The sequence below is a fragment of the Chroicocephalus ridibundus genome, chromosome 2 (assembly GCF_963924245.1).
Source record: "Chroicocephalus ridibundus chromosome 2, bChrRid1.1, whole genome shotgun sequence".
In the NCBI taxonomy this organism is placed as follows: domain Eukaryota; kingdom Metazoa; phylum Chordata; class Aves; order Charadriiformes; family Laridae; genus Chroicocephalus; species Chroicocephalus ridibundus.
In genome coordinates this window covers 48043034-48060790 of record NC_086285.1, presented here as the reverse complement: position 1 = coordinate 48060790, position 17757 = coordinate 48043034, and the positions used below count along the sequence as shown (strand labels likewise).

At 39.7% G+C, this 17757-nt stretch overlaps 3 protein-coding genes across 6 annotated transcripts in view; 2 read left to right on the top strand and 1 right to left on the bottom strand.

The window, feature by feature from the left end:
• NPHP3 (nephrocystin 3) overlaps nucleotides 1–1958 on the top strand; it is a 28110-nt gene extending 26152 nt beyond the window's left edge. For both annotated transcript variants that reach the window (XM_063325315.1, XM_063325314.1), the window contains one exon: nucleotides 157–1958. In XM_063325315.1, the coding sequence (XP_063181385.1) occupies nucleotides 157–337 (181 nt within the window). In that variant the 3' untranslated portion in view covers nucleotides 338–1958. The remainder of the gene's footprint in view (nucleotides 1–156) is intronic.
• Nucleotides 1959–2195: 237 nt separating this feature from the next.
• UBA5 (ubiquitin like modifier activating enzyme 5) lies at nucleotides 2196–13777 on the bottom strand. The gene is made up of 12 exons (XM_063325316.1): nucleotides 13559–13777; nucleotides 12375–12420; nucleotides 12201–12290; nucleotides 10886–10995; nucleotides 10384–10470; nucleotides 9622–9706; nucleotides 8663–8767; nucleotides 8424–8551; nucleotides 7138–7273; nucleotides 6617–6692; nucleotides 4942–5048; nucleotides 2196–4390 (listed from the first exon to the last, which is right to left on the bottom strand). Exons 1-12 carry the CDS (start codon nucleotides 13702–13704, stop codon nucleotides 4307–4309), a joined length of 1200 nt encoding a protein of 399 aa, XP_063181386.1. The 5' UTR covers nucleotides 13705–13777; the 3' UTR covers nucleotides 2196–4306.
• A 352-nt stretch (nucleotides 13778–14129) lies between these two features.
• Nucleotides 14130–17757, top strand: part of ACAD11 (acyl-CoA dehydrogenase family member 11) — a 36554-nt gene continuing 32926 nt past the window's right edge. For all 3 annotated transcript variants that reach the window (XM_063325308.1, XM_063325311.1, XM_063325309.1), the window contains exons 1-3: nucleotides 14130–14295; nucleotides 16307–16406; nucleotides 16641–16766. In XM_063325308.1, coding sequence (XP_063181378.1) covers nucleotides 14159–14295; nucleotides 16307–16406; nucleotides 16641–16766 — 363 coding nt within the window. In that variant the 5' untranslated portion in view covers nucleotides 14130–14158. The remainder of the gene's footprint in view (nucleotides 14296–16306; nucleotides 16407–16640; nucleotides 16767–17757) is intronic.

The following is a 17757-nucleotide window of genomic DNA, read 5'->3' as shown; positions in this document are numbered from 1 at the left end:
CTGGATGAAACAAAACATCCTGGACTTGTGTACTTATTAGTAAAGTAGAGAGCCTTAAGTACCTTTTGTTGATAGCGTGGTGTGCATTTCAGTTAAAATTAATTGAGAGCCTTATTGTATTTGCTTGTTTTAACTTTGTTTTGCTCTTCTTTAAAGCTACGAAGGCGGAGACTTTGAGAAGGCAGCTGAACTTTACAAGAGAGCTATGGAAATAAAAGAAGCGGAGACTTTGTTGATAGGTGGAAAAGCAACTTCTCGACACTCTTCGAGTGGAGATACATTCAGCTTAAAAAGTGCATTATCACCAAACATTTTCCTAGAACATGGACAAAGGTGATATAAACCTGCTCAAAGAAAAGGCAGTCTCTATTGCTATTTTAAAGCAGACATAAACTTATTAAGAAAATCTTATTTTTTCTGGGATAATGTACTATTTTGGGACTGACACCTGTCTTCATGAATGACAGGGAAACAAATGTTTAAGCTTGAAATCCTTCCATGTTTACTTTGCAGACTGTATGGTACAAAGCGAGCTTCTTTCATTGTATATAGATACGTATATTAACTACTCGCTCAAGTTATAGCTAATACCAAAACCATCTGGATTTGATACCTCATAGCCTAAGTGCCAGGACTGTGACAAGTTAGGTTCAACCAATTGTATATACTCTGTTGGGTAGTTCTTATTTCTACGTTGTAATAGCCTGGCTTAGAGGACGTGGGTGGTTTTGTTTTGTTAGCGCTTTCTGCCTTTTCAAAAGCTTTTAAAGTTTTTTCTAAAGAGAGAGTAATTTTGAAAAAGTCAAAATACTGTTCCACCCAAAGTTTCACCTGCAGGGTGATTTCAGCTTTTGGCAAACTCACATTCAAGGGACTTGTGCAAAAATAATTGGCGTCCTCGGGAAACTAATATATCTAACTATATCATCATCTACAGTTAAAGCTGTTGTCAGATTCAACTGTATTCACTAAAAATACTTCCAGTGAGGAATCGGACCAGGTTCCCTGTTGTTAACCCTTTAGCGCTACTTTCATTATTTATCTCATTGAACCCTGTAAAATACAAGAATGCTTGTACTACCTGGAAAAACCTAGTGATGCAAAATAGTTTGTCATCAGATAAAGAGATGCTAATCAAATCTACCTGCCTCTTGTATTTCTTAATAACCTTGAAAAGTTTTGAAAATTGGGAAGTTTCTTTGCAGGACCGGTACTGATTAAGGAGAGAGGTGAAAGGAAAAAAACCCAAACAAATCAAACAAACCAAAAAAACCCAAACCACCACACCCCAAAACCTCAGCCTTCTCAGCTTGTGTGTTTGTTGCCTGCTCTTCTCAGACCTGTTAATTCCCTCCTCTAAAGACAGTGCTATGACTTATCAGCTGTCTGTTCTGATTTTAGCATGTATAATGATACATCTTGCTCTCTTAAATAGTTTTCCTTAATGTTGCTGGCTTAAATAAGAAGCTACTTTCTAAGCCTTCAGGGTTGCATCAGACTTTCCCCATTTTGTGATTTCCAGTTCTGAACTGTTACTCTTCTTCCCTTGCGTCACTTCTCTTCAACTTACTCATAGGTTGGGCGGCTGCTTTTGGAAGAAAAAAGATCAATCCCTGAAAAGTGGCAGATGCCAACCATCCATGGTCCGTTAGCAGAGATGGTGAGGAAACAGTAGCTTACCCTCTCAACCTGAACAAAAATCCCTGATCTACAGAAAATGAAACAAGATCTTGAGTAATAGTGGAGGGTCTTGCAGGCCGCATGTTGACTGTAAGCTCCCGCAGCTATAGTCATAGCGCTCTTAAGATAGTTGTTCATGTATCTGTACCTCATGGACATTAAAAAAAGTCATTTGTATATCTGGTGTATGCCTAGTAATACTTCTGTGTAGGAAGACTCCACCTCAAAACAGAGTGTCAGCAGTTTCAATGGAGATTTAATCATTTAATCAACAGTTGGAATGTCAACATCTCAATAACATTCATGATTGAAACACTATATCCGCTGAAAGCTTCTTTTATAAGATTGCCAAATAAACAAAACTGGACTGAACCATTGCAATAGGCTTTAATTTGTTAGTTCATTTTCCATTAGGTTTTACAGTCAGAGTAGATTATAGTTGTAAATGTCTTTTTAATTAAAAAATTATCCTTGAAGTTGCTTTTCTTGATGCTGTTTACTTTTAAATAATTTTAACCATTGGCACATATACTCTTCTCAAAGTATTTTCTCATTACTTCAAATTCTTCTTGTATATACAAGTTGGAAGTCTGAAAGTAACAGGAGAACCATTTTGTGTACTCTGTATACAAAAAAGTGTATTAATTTGCTCATAAAATTGTACATAAATTAAAATGGTAAACAGTTGCCTCTTGTAAAGCTGTCAATCATGTGATAACTGTTTGGCTGACACAGCTGCTAAGAGTCAAGGTTAATGGAGCTGTTGTAGAAACGAATCAACCATTTGCCTCAGAATCTCCAGAGCCTGGTTTGTGCCTCACTTTTGTTCCCAACAGAAACGTAAAGCCACAGAGAAACATAAGTAACACTTAAATTGACGCTTGGATCAAGCTAATGTAGACCTAGTGACACAGATTCAAGTATGTACTTTTTTAATGATCTAATTGTTCTATTTCCTTTCCCTCTTTACAGTTCATTTCTAAAATCTGTTTTCTCCAAAACTGAACTCAACCAAAAATAAAATCTTCCATTTTACAGTATAATGTACTGCATACAAAATCCACCCAAAAGCTCCCTCACTAGCTTCAGAGATGATTTTTACGTAAACAACATAATCTAGTGTCAGCTGTGGAGGAAACAGATTTTGAAGCTTAGAAAATGTTTAATTTCTAAGCAACGGTTATAACTATGTATTCATTCAGCTGCCCTAAGAAACAGAAGCACCTCCACCGTATTACTGTCTTTTCACATGTTGATTAGATACTGCCACTACCCTTACTAGCTGTTTCCGTGTTGGCTGCATCATGCTGCGGAAAGGTTCTTTGAACAGCTCAAGTTGGAAATATTTGTATTATACTGCGGAAGGCTTAAATTTACATTCTTCTAAGTCAAATCTAAATCATGATCAAGTTCTGGATCAGACGCCCAAAGCAGTTAAAATACTTGAAATTTATCCTTCCAGTTCTGCAGGGTACTGGCGCACTACAGGTTGTGTACATTTACAGGTCTGTTTAACACATGATAATTTAAAAGGTAATACTATTGTACTAGTATTATGTACTAGTATTTACAAGACAAATACAATAGCTCAGCTACTCCACTGAAGATATCTGCAACACTAAAGAAATGTTAGAACATCTAATTTCAGAAGGCTTCCTATGCAAACTCAGATTAAGTATATTCCTTAATATAGCCCATATGATGGGGATGGATCCAAATTATAGCTAAACTTTTAAAAACCAAAAAAATACAATATTTAGATTTTCCAAAGACATAGACAACATCTCCTGTTCTTTCCAACGTTGCTAGGAATTATTACAGATTTTGTCCTGAAAAGCATCTGCCAGCTGAACCAGTGGCATGCTAATACCCAGTCTCCTAGCATAATTGCCTACTAACAAAAGACACTGCCTTGTTGCAGCATACTCAAATCATTATCACACACAAAACACATAGGCAGCTATTTAAGAACAAGCAGTAGTAAAACATGGATAAAACCAGAGAAGTTTAAAACAATAAAATAAATCAATCCCAGAGATATTTAAGGCGGATGAAAAGGCTGAAATGTTCTGTTTACTCAGAAAAAGTAACCACAGCATGATCCATGCCATGAATTTATAGAGACCGGTGACCAATGATGTGTACAAGTGCATGGAAAATCAGGAGCAGCAATACCAGTGAGGCACCATCATCTGCCCTTCACCTGTTCAATCTGCTCCAGCAGATTTCATCTTTCAGTTCTTCTACACTACGTACTGCTCTCATGACATGATATTGCATGTAACGTGCTATGCCTGCTTCTTTTAGTTTATCCATCTCCTTTTATTTTCTACTGAACACCTGTAGATGTTCAGTAGAATGCTGAGAGAATTAATCAGCAGTAGCAATGCTGAGAAATTAAAATTTACAGTAGCACAACTTCATATGTTAAAGACATAAAGACATCAGCACATAAAGAAGGTAATTCTGTTTCCTTCCTGCCCCTGTAACAGTTCCATTTCATCAGAAATGTAAAGATAAGCTTCAGTGGAGGTAAAAAGGAAAAAAAAAAAGTAGAAGTAGCCTGGTATTCTCAAAATCCTGTGTCAGTTGAGACTCCCAAAAGCTATACTTAATATTTGTTTTGCTACATGTTTCTCATTTTGGCCATGAGTTCTTCTAGGCTTTCTTCAGACTCCGCCACCGTTTCCTCAGTTATCAGATTCTCTTCCTATTAAGAGCAAGAAGAAATGGTTAGCAACAAAAATAGCAAACAAAAACCCCCCACAAATAGGTTTTATTGCAATTATACCACAGCATTTTCCTAGAACCAAACACTCAATTGCAACATTAGGCCTAAGTGAGCATAAGTTTAAATTGTAAACTATTCTGACTAGGACACACAGGTTCTGTGTTCTCCAGCTACCCTAATTGCTCTTTGACTACGTTCAGCTTTTACAAGATAAATAAGGTAAAAGTTAATTAGTCACCCAAATATCAACTGAGAAATTCATTGTTTTCCCTCGCCTGCCCCTCCAAAGACATTCAGTTCTATCACCTCAAAACTACATTCACACCAGCATCCACACTTAAGGAAATATATTTCATAGAAACATAAAACTGGACCATAGAAGGCACCAATTGGAGGTACTGAGGTACAGTTTTACTGGAATTGTTCCAGACAGAATTTTGTTTAAGTTTAAAGGGTAACCAAACTGGATGGTATTATAAATTTAATCTACAACATGTTTTTCAAAAATTCATAAAGAATAAATACATTACCTTGTTTGGGATAGTATACGCTACAGTAATTCCCTCAGGAAGCTCAGGTACTGGGCCAGAAGCAGCCTTCAGCTCATCTTCTGAAATTTCTGATACTAATTCAATGCCTTTGCATGAAAGGGAATCAAGAACTCCATTAAACATTACAAGAAAGAGTTCTTTAATCACTATGTCATCACAGTAAAAGGAAAACTGCAGTTACTTCTCTGAAATAAGAAAAAATTAAAAGTCGAAACACCTTTGATTTCAACTACTTCAATCCATTATTGATACAAAATATCTTCCCTTTACAATATATGAAATAATTCTATACAGATAACTTATGAACAAGAATGATGCCTCTCTTACAGGACTTCCTAGTCCTTACTGTTTAAGTCTTATTGTGAGGACACTTCTCCCAATGGTAAGCTAAGATTATTTTCCATATCATGTAATAGATAGAGCATACATATCCATTCTTGAAATGGTTACATAAAATGCGCTTACCACTCCTTAAGAAAATTCCTTCTAATTTAAAGCTCTCAAAGGAATATAAAAATCCATGGGATGCCTTAGCACAGTGGTTATGGAAGTGACAAATGCTCTTTAGTGACATTATTTAAGAGCAACACACAGTGAATACATCTTCTTGCATCTTTCAGACTATCTTCTGAGAAAGTTTTCTATTTAAATGCAGTTACATTTTGAGCCTAAAACCTGCACATTACACTAAAAATACATCATCAAGTTGCGATAACATTACTGGCAAAACCTGTGAGAAGCCAGCAGTGATTACACCGTCTAAGTTACAAAAAATAGGAACCATAAAAAGCCGATACAAGGGCAAGTGTAGGGTGCTGCACCTGGGGAGGAATAACCCCATGCAGCAGTACAGGTTGGGGGCTGACCTGCTGGAGAGCAGCTCTGTGGAAAGAGACCTGGGAGTCCTGGTGGACAACAGGACGACCATGAGCCAGCAATGTGCCCTTGTGGCCAAGAAGGCCAATGGCATCCTGGGGTGCATCAAGAGGAGCGTGGCCAGCAGGTCAAGGGAGGTCATCCTCCCCCTCTACTCTGCCTTGGTGAGGCCGCACCTGGAGTACTGTGTCCAGTTCTGGGCTCCCCGGTTCAAGAGGGACAGGGAACTGCTGGAAAGGGTGCAGCGGAGGGCTACGAGGATGATTAGGGGACTGGAACACCTCTCTTATGAGGAAAGGCTGAGGGATTTGGGTCTCTTCAGTCTGGAAAAAAGACGTCTGAGGGGTGACCTTATCAACGCTTATAAATACTTAAAGGGTGGGTGTCAGGACGATGGGGCGAGGCTCTTTTCAGTGGTGCCCGGGGACAGGACAAGAGGCAATGGGCACAAACTGGAACATAGGAAGTTCCACCTAAACATGAGGAGGAACTTCTTTACCCTGAGGGTGGCAGAGCACTGGAACAGGCTGCCCAGAGAGGTGGTGGAGTCTCCATCTCTGGAGACAGTCAAAACCCACCTGGACGTGTTCCTGTGTAACCTGCTCTAGGTGACCCTGCTCTGGCAGGGGGGTTGGACTAGATGATCTCCAGAGGTCCCTTCCAACCCTATGATTCTATGATTCTATGATATACCCCTACAGCATGTTCACCCAAAACAAAGACTTCAATTGAATCTCGGTACTGGGAACATCTTTTCTGTCTCCAGTTGATTACTTACCCCAGTCATTGTCTTCGTGTACTATTTCTTCTTCCTGTTCAATTACTTCATCTTTTGGTCTCGCGGCTTCTTTTTTCTAAAGGAAAAACACAAAAAAATTTAAAAATATACTATATGTAATAGTCAATTTTCAACAACAGCAAAGAAAATCAAATCCAATATTCACACTTAATATTTAAGAACCGCAGTCACCATTTAGAACTTTGTTAGGCATAAAAAGGCAGAATACCTGCAAGTTAAAAAAAACCCAACCCATTAACAGTCAAAAATAGGACTGCCAGAAAGTTTGAGCAATTAGTGCAGGAATAAAATATTATCTAACGGAATGCAAGCCAGTCTGCCTACCCTTTGCTTTAAGATAACTCAAAATATTGTATTGTTAGAAACATGCAAGGATCTGAAGACAAGGCTGCCGAAAACGGGAGTAGCGATGAAAGTTTTCTTTTACTACAGAGCTGTAGCTTGCTTTGTTCTTAAGACTTAAAGAAAGGAAAAAACAAAACTAAACAAAACATTTTTACCTTATAATTTTCTTGCTGTTTTCTGCAATTTTGGTCACTACATTGTGGGTTTGGCTTCATAGACATAGTTGGAAAGAAATCCTGCATCGCATTGTAACCAAGATAATAACTCACAGTACCAAAATTTAACAGGTATCTAGAAGCACAAACAGAGAAAGCAGGCCCTTATATACAGGTGCAAACCTAAAAATTCAGTTGCTCAAGGAATAATTTTTCTTCAAAGAACTTTTAGAATACACTTTCACACCAGTGAGTTGTAATAAGTTACTCTAATTGTCTTAAAATAAGGTGTAGTCACCCGACAACAGTGTAATTGTATCAGCATAGAACCCAGTCCTCTTGTGGCGTCTCAGAAAAAATACATTCAGAGTAGTATGTAAGTGCCTTAATCTATTCCTTGAAGCACTCAGATCCCACTTACAATGAGAAAGTTTTCAACAGCTAATCAGAACCAGTTTAATCATCTTTACTGTAGGGTCAGATTGGCAATGAAAATAAAGATTTAAATTAAGCTGCAATGTTTGCATTCTTCATTAAAGAAAAAACACATGTTGCTATGCAATTTTATATAATACCTCTCTGCACAGCTGAAAATGGAGTTTTGTTTTTTGTAGGCATGCTGGCAAACAGTACTTTTATTCTTTGTAAACAGAAATTTTTGGATAACTGACATAACCACGCTAAGGCTAAAAACAGGCTAAATAAGATCTTGTTCTCACAGATGCTTGTAAAAGACGGCGCATGCTTTTGAAACCAAGTACAAAGTTGTTAAAAAAATTTTCCTTGCTGATACATGCAGTTCTTTTAGCAATTGGAGTCATATTTTATTATGTCACATGTCATACTGCTATATAACTGTTTTTAATTCACCTCAGGTTTTTGGAATGCAAACACTGCAAGAGAAATTATTTATTCTTTGTCCATGTAGAAAGTTTCAAAGAAAAGTCATCACTGCAGCATTTTTGTGTATGTCAAATGGGAGTACCTTTAAATGCATAACGAACGGGGTGGAAAAAAAAGTGTGTCTGTATGCAGTAAGAGAAATTCTTAAGAAAACTGAAGACTTTTCGTTATCCCTGAGAAGTTCTATTAAAAACAGCAGCTCCAAACTAAATACACCAGTGACAAAAGCAGTGTATGTTTCAGCCCTATCCAATGATGCCAATACCTTTAGGAAACGGGCCACAAATATGTAAGAACCACCAGACCCATCATTATGAAATCTTCCTTCGGGTTTCTTTCTCTTACGGTGCTGTACATTGAATAGCCGCAACTCAGTCACTTACTTCAGAACATTTTGTACGAGAATTCCTGCCACAACACCCATAGTTGTAGGAAGACTAGCTGCACAAACTCCTTCTCGTTTTAAAGTTTTCTCATCAATATTTGCAGCAACTACAAGCGGAGGAGCACACTGAGAGGAAATAAAGAAATTCAGTTTTAAAAGAAAGTGTTAAAAAACCTTGCCATTCCCATTCTTCTTTAAAAGAAAGACAAACAAAAAATTCAGCAGAGCACTGCATACCGCGAAACAAGCAGATTCACCAGGTATGATCAGCTGTATATGTCCTGACACTGCATTTTCACTCACTCCGGATTCCATCCAGATTTGTCCAAGTTCATTGCAAGCCTTATAAACAGAAACACACACATCAGCACTGCAGAGTATAATGCAGAAAAAAACCACAAAACTTAAATTGAGAGTGGTTAAAGACATTGATCTTCCTGCTTTAAGACAAAAAGGCTATGATCAGAAAAACAAACATGAAAAGGTAGAATAGAAATTTTTTATCAGAGTCACAGGACAAATCAAAGAACAAGTTAAAAGTTGTCTTCCTGAAGCTCACCCTTTGTGCTTTCCTGACAAGCTGAGACTTTTGAACAAATACAGGCATTAGCGATCCAGGTAGTAGGGGCACACTACAGAATCTAATTGCTCAAACTACTTTTAATGGCACGGAGGCAGTGTATTTGTGTACCCAGTGCATGCAATTTGCAGATCAGGTTAGCTGATGGATAACAAAAACCATGCATTTGGAACGTTCCCTACATTTGTTGCTACTATAAAGAAAATCAGTTTGATTAGGTACACAGCCCTAAGACGACAGTTTTAGTATACAAAAAGTCATATGAAGTATACAATTAGCTAAACACAGTCTTTAAAAAGTTTGTAAGATTCAATGTGACAGGCTTTGATAATACCTTTATATAAACAGGATAATTTGGAAATACAGAGAGGGCTTACAACACTTTTTTACTAACCATTAGCTGCTAGTAACTTCAAAGTCTACAGTTATATTTATACACATAAAATATGTTTTACAAGAACAGGGTAAAAGCTCAGATTCTGTTTCCTTAAGTCAAGGAGGGATTTTCTTAGAAGATTCTCGGTAAGTTCCTGTCTTTTTTCTAGTCCGCATACTTTCTAACAATATTTATTGGAGAAAATCAACCTCCGTTATCTCATGCCTTAGATGGCCTTACCGTGTTAATTGCCATGCGAGCTTCAAAGTTGTCCACGCAGCTTAGAACAAGATCAACGGGCTTCCCTTCCTCTAGTGCACCATTACTGAAATAAGTATCAGAAGTCTGCATGTAATTGGTGGCAGGACAAAATACCAACATGGCAATTAACGTGCTTCCTTAGAGTACAGAACACATGGGAAGTGTATTCCTAACAAAACTTGTGCAAATGCAGAACAGGATACAACTAGTGTCTTAGATCTACAGTAGAAACAACAGCATGCTGAAACTGGGATTTAAATACATGGGCATTTTAGATAGATTAAAAGAGGTTTTATATAGTATACACTCACAGTACAAAGTATTGGATAACTGTGTCTTTGTACAATATTACTGCAAATGGGAAAAGTTATTTCAGAACTTCTCTGTGAGACCTACTAATAACTATTTTCTTTTTTCATTCTATAAAGCATATCTGAAGCTACTCCTCTGGAGCAGTCAAAATATGATCTGATCTGTTTTATATAATGTGAAAATCCTGTAATACCTGCAGTATTGGTTGGAAATCTAAAGATGCACTAATATAACAATGTAACAGTAGAAATAAATGCCAACTCCAGAGAAAAAGGTCTAGGCAGAAATGTCTTCATATGTACATATCTCCCAGTGATTTTTGATTGGAAGTCATGAAACTGAAAAAAGACCCCAACGATAAAAATGTGAGGCTGTATAGAACCACACAACAGCAGAAGTTAACAATATGCTTTTGTTGAGAGATTTTACCTTATTCTGTCCATGAGGTGTTCAAAGTTGTCCAGTGTTGTGATGTTGTAGTTATGGACTTCAAATTGAACATCAGGATTAATATTCCTTATGGAGGAAATAATACGAGTCAATACTAATAAATACCATGATAACTTGCATTCTACTCCCTAACTTCAAAAGTGTTGCTACAGCCTTAAGCTTCCAGTCTGAAGTCTACAATACACCCGTATTTGCTAAAAATTTACATATTAGATGAGGAAGAAAAACCACAACACATCGAAGTGGCATAGTTTATACTAAAATTCTAAGCAAAATTAGCTATACTTAAAAAGTAGACTCACATTAAGGTTTTGGCCAGTACAAAAATGCCCTTAAAGCATCAACCATTCCCACAACTATTTTATACTTAAATTATCAAATTGGATCATGCTGCTTTGCAAGTGATCAAGAGTGAAACATCAGTTTTCTGGAGCGGCATCCTGGCTAAATACATGTTGATACCCACTTCCCTAAGTTATACCTCAAAGTATGCTCTGCTGCTTGCACTTTACTTAATCCAGCTTGATGAGGTTGGAAGAAGAGTCTGTTCATGTTTGCCAGTTCCACTTTGTCATAGTCAAACAGAAGCAGCTACAATGAAGATTGTATTAATATATGTGAATCTCCAAAGCCTCTGCATCCAGAGCATTACGGCAAGCCATTTTAAACAACAAAACTCACTCTAAAACAAAAAAAAACAACAAACAAACCCAACCAAACAACCTCCCCCGCCATCCCATTCAGTTCACATACAAAAGGTACCAACATTATAAGTACCCGAAAGACTGAATTCTAACTGCCATTCAGCAGGAACTGATTTGCTAAGTCATGAAAAGCACTCTTAATAAAAAACAATCTATTCATTTGATCTAAACTAAGAATATTCAATAAACTATCTACATGAACACTATCACCTCGATTATCACATTCCTACTTGTTGTTCTGGCATTAACTAGAAATGTGTAATTGCTTTCACTTGTCTTGGCATGTAGTTCTTCAAAAACAATTCACTTAAAATACCTACATAATACATGGATATGTTGATTATTATAAATTCTGAATCAACTGTCCAATGTCCTTTTCCATGCCAAAGATGCTGGTATTCAGGAGATGCTCCTTCAGAAGGGGGAATAAACTTTGCAATAAAAAATTGCATCATCTCTGTATTAAGAAACTTCTCAAAGTTCCAAGAGAAATGGTCAAGCTTTGCCTGGAAATATAAATATCTAAGCCATTCCCCAAATTCCTTCTTTTAAAAAAAAATCCTGTTCTATTGACTCTGGAGGTTCTTGTTAGCTATACACACATCAAATTATTTTTAGCTGTTGCTAAATTTTTACCTCTGAGTCTGCCACATGAGGAACTAATGTTTGTGATAAAAATATGTTTGACATCTACTGCATTTCAATTTCATGAATATCAACTTGATTTCATAACATACGACTTAATCTTCTGTGCAAATTACCCTCTCTTTTTTCTTTATTTTATTTTCCTTTTGCAATAATCCAGTATGAAGGTTAGATAGATGGACTCATGTAAGGGCACAGAGAAGACAAGCACCCAAACAAGAATCATCTACAGGATACAGGATTAAGCCCTAAGTAAATCAATTTTACCAGTATAACAAAAATACAGACTCTTCATTTGTGATGTTTACGCAATTGCTGTTCTTCAGTGCTTTCTTCACAGTACTTTTTTATTTGGGCAAAATAAATGGAATGAAATCAAATGTAACTCTTTATGAAGAAGACTGGTCCATCTTCTATGAAGGAGTAGAAGAAGAAAACTCTCATTACCTTACCAATGCCACACCTTGTCAACATTTCAGCAGTCACGCTGCCAACTCCACCTACACCTACTACTGCAACCGTAAAGGAACGGATTTTCTGTAGAAAGAAATAAAATACAGATCAGTATATCAAAAGTGGTCCTCACAGGGCAAAAATGTTTTAATGCAGGTAGAATCCTACCTCATAGTCTTTGACAATTCCCATTCTTTTTAACGCCATCAAGCGACTACAAAGAGAAACAGCAACGTTATACAGAAAATGCTCTCTACATTTCTGATACAGTTTTGCTTTTCAGATATTTAAAATCACTTTTGCTTTAAGAATAACCCCACCAAGCACCAAACTCAAGCCTCCTATTTTCACTGCAATTGTGATTGCCAGCTAGATACAGTCTAAATGAGATAGTAGATACTTTCCTATTAGCAACAGCAATGGAGTACTAAACCTGCAGAAAGTCACATACTTACTCAGTTGGTTGAGTAATGTCAATGAAATCAGGAGGATCCATAATTAGTTTCGTAAACAAATACCTGATTTATAGAATGAAAGCCTACACTTTTTTCTTTAATGAACCATATGGCAGCAGGTCAGTGAGGCCTCTTCCACTGGTTTATGATCAATTTGATTAGATTAACTTCAACAAAACGTTAAAAAAAAAAGGCAAATATCAGGTTGTAAGGATAGCTGGAAGAATTTTAAAGTGACATTTTACCCTGCTACTGCATTTTTCGTTAAAAGTATCAATGAAAGTACAAGTATCAGCTTGTATTAAAGCAATTAATCCTGAAAAAAAAAAAAGCATCAGATTTACAGAACCTCTGAGCATTAGAAGGGGTCCCAGATGCTCAAGACTTCTCTAAAACAAACTCTAAAATTGGTAACTTAGAGGAATAACATCTCATGTAATACCAACACCTGTCCTATTTATTAGCAACTTAGTGGAAAAACTTACAAAGTTTCCTCTCTCTCCCCCTGTACCATAAAGCAAGATAATACAAAATAACCTCGATGAACCAGTCAGGTGTGAAATTGGAGAGCATCTCACTCCTCCTGCCCACAGAGCACCTGCCTTCAGCGTTGCCATGACACCCTCCTCAACACACCCAGCCCCATCCCTTAGCTCTCCACCCAGCCTAGCCCAGGTCCACATGCCATATCCTCTCTACCCAGACCCACAGTTCCAACCCACGCCTGACACCCCACAGCTGCCTCAGCCCCTGGGCCTCTCCCCTTAACCCAATGCCCCTCTGCCCGTGCCTCAGTCCTGGCCCTCTCCCCATAACCCAACGCCCCTCTGTCCCTCTCAGTCCTGGCCCTCTCCCCATAACCCAACGCCCCTCTGCCCCCCTCACCCCCGGCCGCACCTGTAGGGGTTGGAGTCCGTCACCTCCGGGCTCATGGTCTCGATGCGGGCCCGCGGCACCCGCCGCCCGCCCTTCTCGCGAGCCAGCTCCTCCTCCAGCTCCCGCACACGCCGCTCCAGCTGCTCTATCCGGCTGGGCTCCGCCATGGCAGCACCGGCGACACCGCAGCGACACGTCTCCCCGTCTGAGGCAGCTTCCGGGAGCGGCAGGGAGCGCCCTCCCCACCTCGCACCGACGCCTCACAGAGAGTTCCCATCCGCACCGCGGAGGTCTCTCGCCGCTCCCGACAGCGGGAAACCGGCAGGCTCTAGTGGTGGCTGAGGGGAGGTACCAGCCGGGGCGGTAACTACCGCCCGGGAGCCGCTTTCCTCCAGGAGAAGCCACCCGGCTCCGAGAAGCCCACGGGCCCGGCGCCGGGGACTCCTTTCCCTGACGGACCGAGGCGACGCCGGTTGCCGCGACAACGCCGGGCGGGGCGGGGCGGGGCAGGGCAGCTCCGCCAATAGCGTAGCGGCGCGGTGGGCGGGTGCGCGGCAGCTCCGTCAGTAGCGTAGCGGTGGGCGGGCGCGGGGTGTACGCTGTCGGCGCAGTGAGGGGGGGATGGCGGCGGAGCCGGGTACCAGCGAGGTGCGGCAGCAGCACCGCTTCGACCAGGAGAGCTTGGAGCGGTACCTGTGCAGCCACCTGCCCGACTTCCCTCGGCATCCCGCGGGGGCTCTGGCTGTCAGGCAGTACAGGTAAAGGGCAGGCCGCCCGCCCGTCCGTCCCGCCCCCACACCGCCTGTGAGGGGCGAGCGGCGGTCTCCATGACTGTTGACATGCTCCCTCGCCCGTGAGGCACCCTGAGGTGCGGAGCCAGAGCTTGGGCCCGAAGGGTGCCTCTGCGGGGCGAGGAGAGGGGCTGCAAGGTTGCTCGCTGCTCGGCAGGAGAGGTGGGCAGAATTAAGGCCCTTTACCCTGGTGATGGTGGACGGTGGCCATCGAGGGAATGGCTCGTCCCTCAAGCAGCTGGAAAAGTCAAAGTTCTCGGTGGCAGCGAAGGTGACCTTTGGCACAGGCAGGCCCTGTGGCTGTCCGCAGGCAGGCCGGTATGTTGGGTGGACTTCCTGCTGTCCTCAGAAAAACATTTGTTTGGCCCCGTGTGGTGCGTTCTGCTGGAGTACGTGTACAGCTGTTTTATTGCCTACTCATCAATCTTGATTTATCTGATTGTCCTTTGATTGCACAGCAAGTAGTTATGTTCAGAGGCACATACACGGCTTAAGAAATCTGCTTAAAAAGCCTTAGGCTATCACCCGGTAAGCAAATCTATGAGAAGAGCATAACGCTGTGCTGAGATTCCCATTAATGCCCTGAGAGCAATGCGTTGCACTACTGAGGTGCACCCAGGCTCCAAAGCCACCGTTGCACAGAACATCTGGTTCATTTGCATTCAACAAATTAGTGGTGTGGCTGCATGACTTAAAATCAGGAGCTGACTATTAGGAAGTTAAGTTATTCTACAAATATGTATTAATTCCTTTGTAAACATGACTTTGACTACATTATCTGCAGTTATCACTGAAAACAGTAAACAATTTTTCATTGTCTTCTGATGTAAATATAAAACATCCATTGAATCCTCAGCTGTACACTAATCCTTGTATGTACTTCAACAGAGGATACTTTAGGAGGGGAATTCAGGAGAGTAGCTAATAGTAAAATCTGCTAAAATATTGCCAGTATTTACGCTTTTACTACTTTGTTTGTTTTGTGGTTGCACTTCAGGGCTTCAACCGATCTAAATCTCTGTTGTGCCAGGCAGAGTATTTGGCTGTGCAGTACCCTTATTAAACTATGTTATAGACTATGCCCTAATTGTCTCGGGGAGAATTGAAATGTCAGGGGGAGCATGAGGGCAAAAGTTCACTTGATTTTAATTTTCCAATAGTTGTCTAATCTTTTATTTGACCAGGTCAGAATGTGTCTTAAAAATGATCCAGAATGAGGAGAGGAAGGCATGTAGATTAAGCACAGAGCCTTAAGGAAAATAAGGATCAATGAGCTTGATTGGGATAAGAAGGACAAGGTGTTATTAAGCATTTAACTAGATCATCCTTCTCTTTTACACATGTATGTGATTGAAATGTCTAATTTTTATGATTCTTTGTCACTGTAACATTCATTCTTTAAAACTTTACAGCTATTGTAGGCAGTCCCTTAAGCAGAGCATATGTATGTGATCATCAGGCTAGCATACAGTGGGGCATGGTACTAGAATTCATCAGTTATTTGGAGAGCTTTCTCTATGCTTACGTTGTTCAAAATACAGCTCAGCAAAGGACAAATACATTTACAGGCTAGTGTGAGTTCTGCTCTGTTTGATTTCCTCCAAATTGGAAAGCTTTAAAGTTAGTATCTGCTGCATACCTTGAAAATGTTAATGATGTCTCTTTAGGGAGGAGAGGTAAATGCTATCTCCATTTCAAAGGAGAACAAATTGAGTATCTGTGACCTCTCCACAGTGAAAGAAGACATCTTTCTTATAGGTAGGAGTAGAACCTCTGAGTTCCGATTTTGTAGGCTATCACTTGCATTCTTGTAAGACTATTTGGAAAAAAAACCAAAAAGCAACTCTTGAGAAGAACCCTTTCCTCTGTCTTGCCATTTTGTTCACGCCAAGTCACAGAGCATTTTGCATCATTTCTGATAAAAGTCTGAAAATTTGTAAGTACTTGAATTCGTAAGTAATTATCTTTCTCTTTATAGCTCAGGCCAGTCAAATCCAACATTTTATCTTCAGAAGGGTGGGCAGGCTTATGTGCTCAGGAAGAAGCCCCATGGCCCCCTTTTACCTAGAGCTCACAAGGTAAGTAACATACTTCATCAAGCTCCAGACACTTTGTATTGCAAGTGGCGAAGTCTTGTATGTGATGATGCAGCACGTTGTTGAATGTGTCCAAAAGTGCTGTGAACTGCTGGATCGTTTCCAGTTTTCTGTGCTATACACATAAGAAACATTTAAGAGGATACCTTGTCATTCACTGTATTCATTTATGCTTGGGAACTTTTCATTGAACCTAAATTTCTGTGTGTTCTTCAGGTTGATAGAGAATATCATGTGCAGAAAGCCTTATATTCAGCTGGATTTCCAGTGCCTGAGCCCCTGTTGTATTGCAGTGATGTTTCTGTCATTGGAACAGAATTTTATGTAATGCAGCATGTGCAGGTTGGTCCTACAATGTGAGAGATTCTCCTCTTCTCCCTACTACAAGCTGCTTTTAAATTGTTTAAAACCTTTCTTTTAGAGCCTTATTTAGCAGTTACTAGGTTTTGTGGTATAAAACATAAATAATCCTTTGGTGTTTTTAAGAAATGCTAGCTATCGGAGATTCTTACTGATTTCATCTTCTCCAGGACTTTTTTCCCACTTTGTCAAAATTTTCAACTCAGTATTTAACCTCTTGGTCTCATTAGAGCTCTCAGAAGGATGTCTTGAAATGAGTAAATATAGCTTCTGTGAAAAGCATATGTGTAACTCGGAGGGAGAAAAATCAGTTTATAAAGTTATACTGGATCCTTGGACATTCTGGGACCTGTTTAGCAATGAAGATAGTAATCTACATACAGTGCCCTTTCCTTGAAAACCAAGCAGGATTTCAGCTCAAGCACTACTTTCAGGAAGAACGTAGCATAGGTCTGTCTGTGGTCCATCACTCTGGAGGTGCTGTAGCTGAGTTGATTCCGTTTCCGTTAGATTTTGGTGATTCTGAGTGTAAGTCTGCTGTATCATGTCCTCCTGGGAGGAGGATTTGAATTCAGTCCTCTTTCCTTTCATTGCATCCTGCTCTATCATCAGGTTGACTAGGAAATTAGAAATGTAAGGCCAATTCCTGGAGATTAAGTTAACCTCGCTACCAAAATAACGAATCAAAAGTAATACAATGTAAAAGCTGTGAAGAATTTGAAACAATTTTCTTATGTTAAATGTGGAGAATTTTTCTGGTTTTGACTAAAACAAAGTGGTTCCTGAATGAGAAAGTTTGCTATTGTTATATTTACATTTCTAAGGATGTGAATTTACAGGCTATCCATTCTAAGATGGACAGCAGTGCACTGTTTTTAACAAATATGTTGTGTATTTAGAAATCAATTACACATTGACTGCATTGAATAAACTATTACAGAATAAAAAATCTGATTTCTAGATTTGTTATGCA

Bases quoted from the DNA above. Each gene is read 5' to 3' on its own strand.
- UBA5 (XM_063325316.1), bottom strand. From the start codon at position 13,704: ATGGCGGAGCCCAGCCGGATAGAGCAGCTGGAGCGGCGTGTGCGGGAG. The intron at 12,421-13,558 runs GTGCGGCCGGGG...TTCTCTTTGTAG, and splicing joins ACGGACTCCAACCCCTACAG to TCGCTTGATGGCGTTAAAAA. The intron at 5,049-6,616 runs GTAAGTAATCAA...TTTCATGCAAAG, and splicing joins ACACGAAGACAATGACTGGG to GCATTGAATTAGTATCAGAA.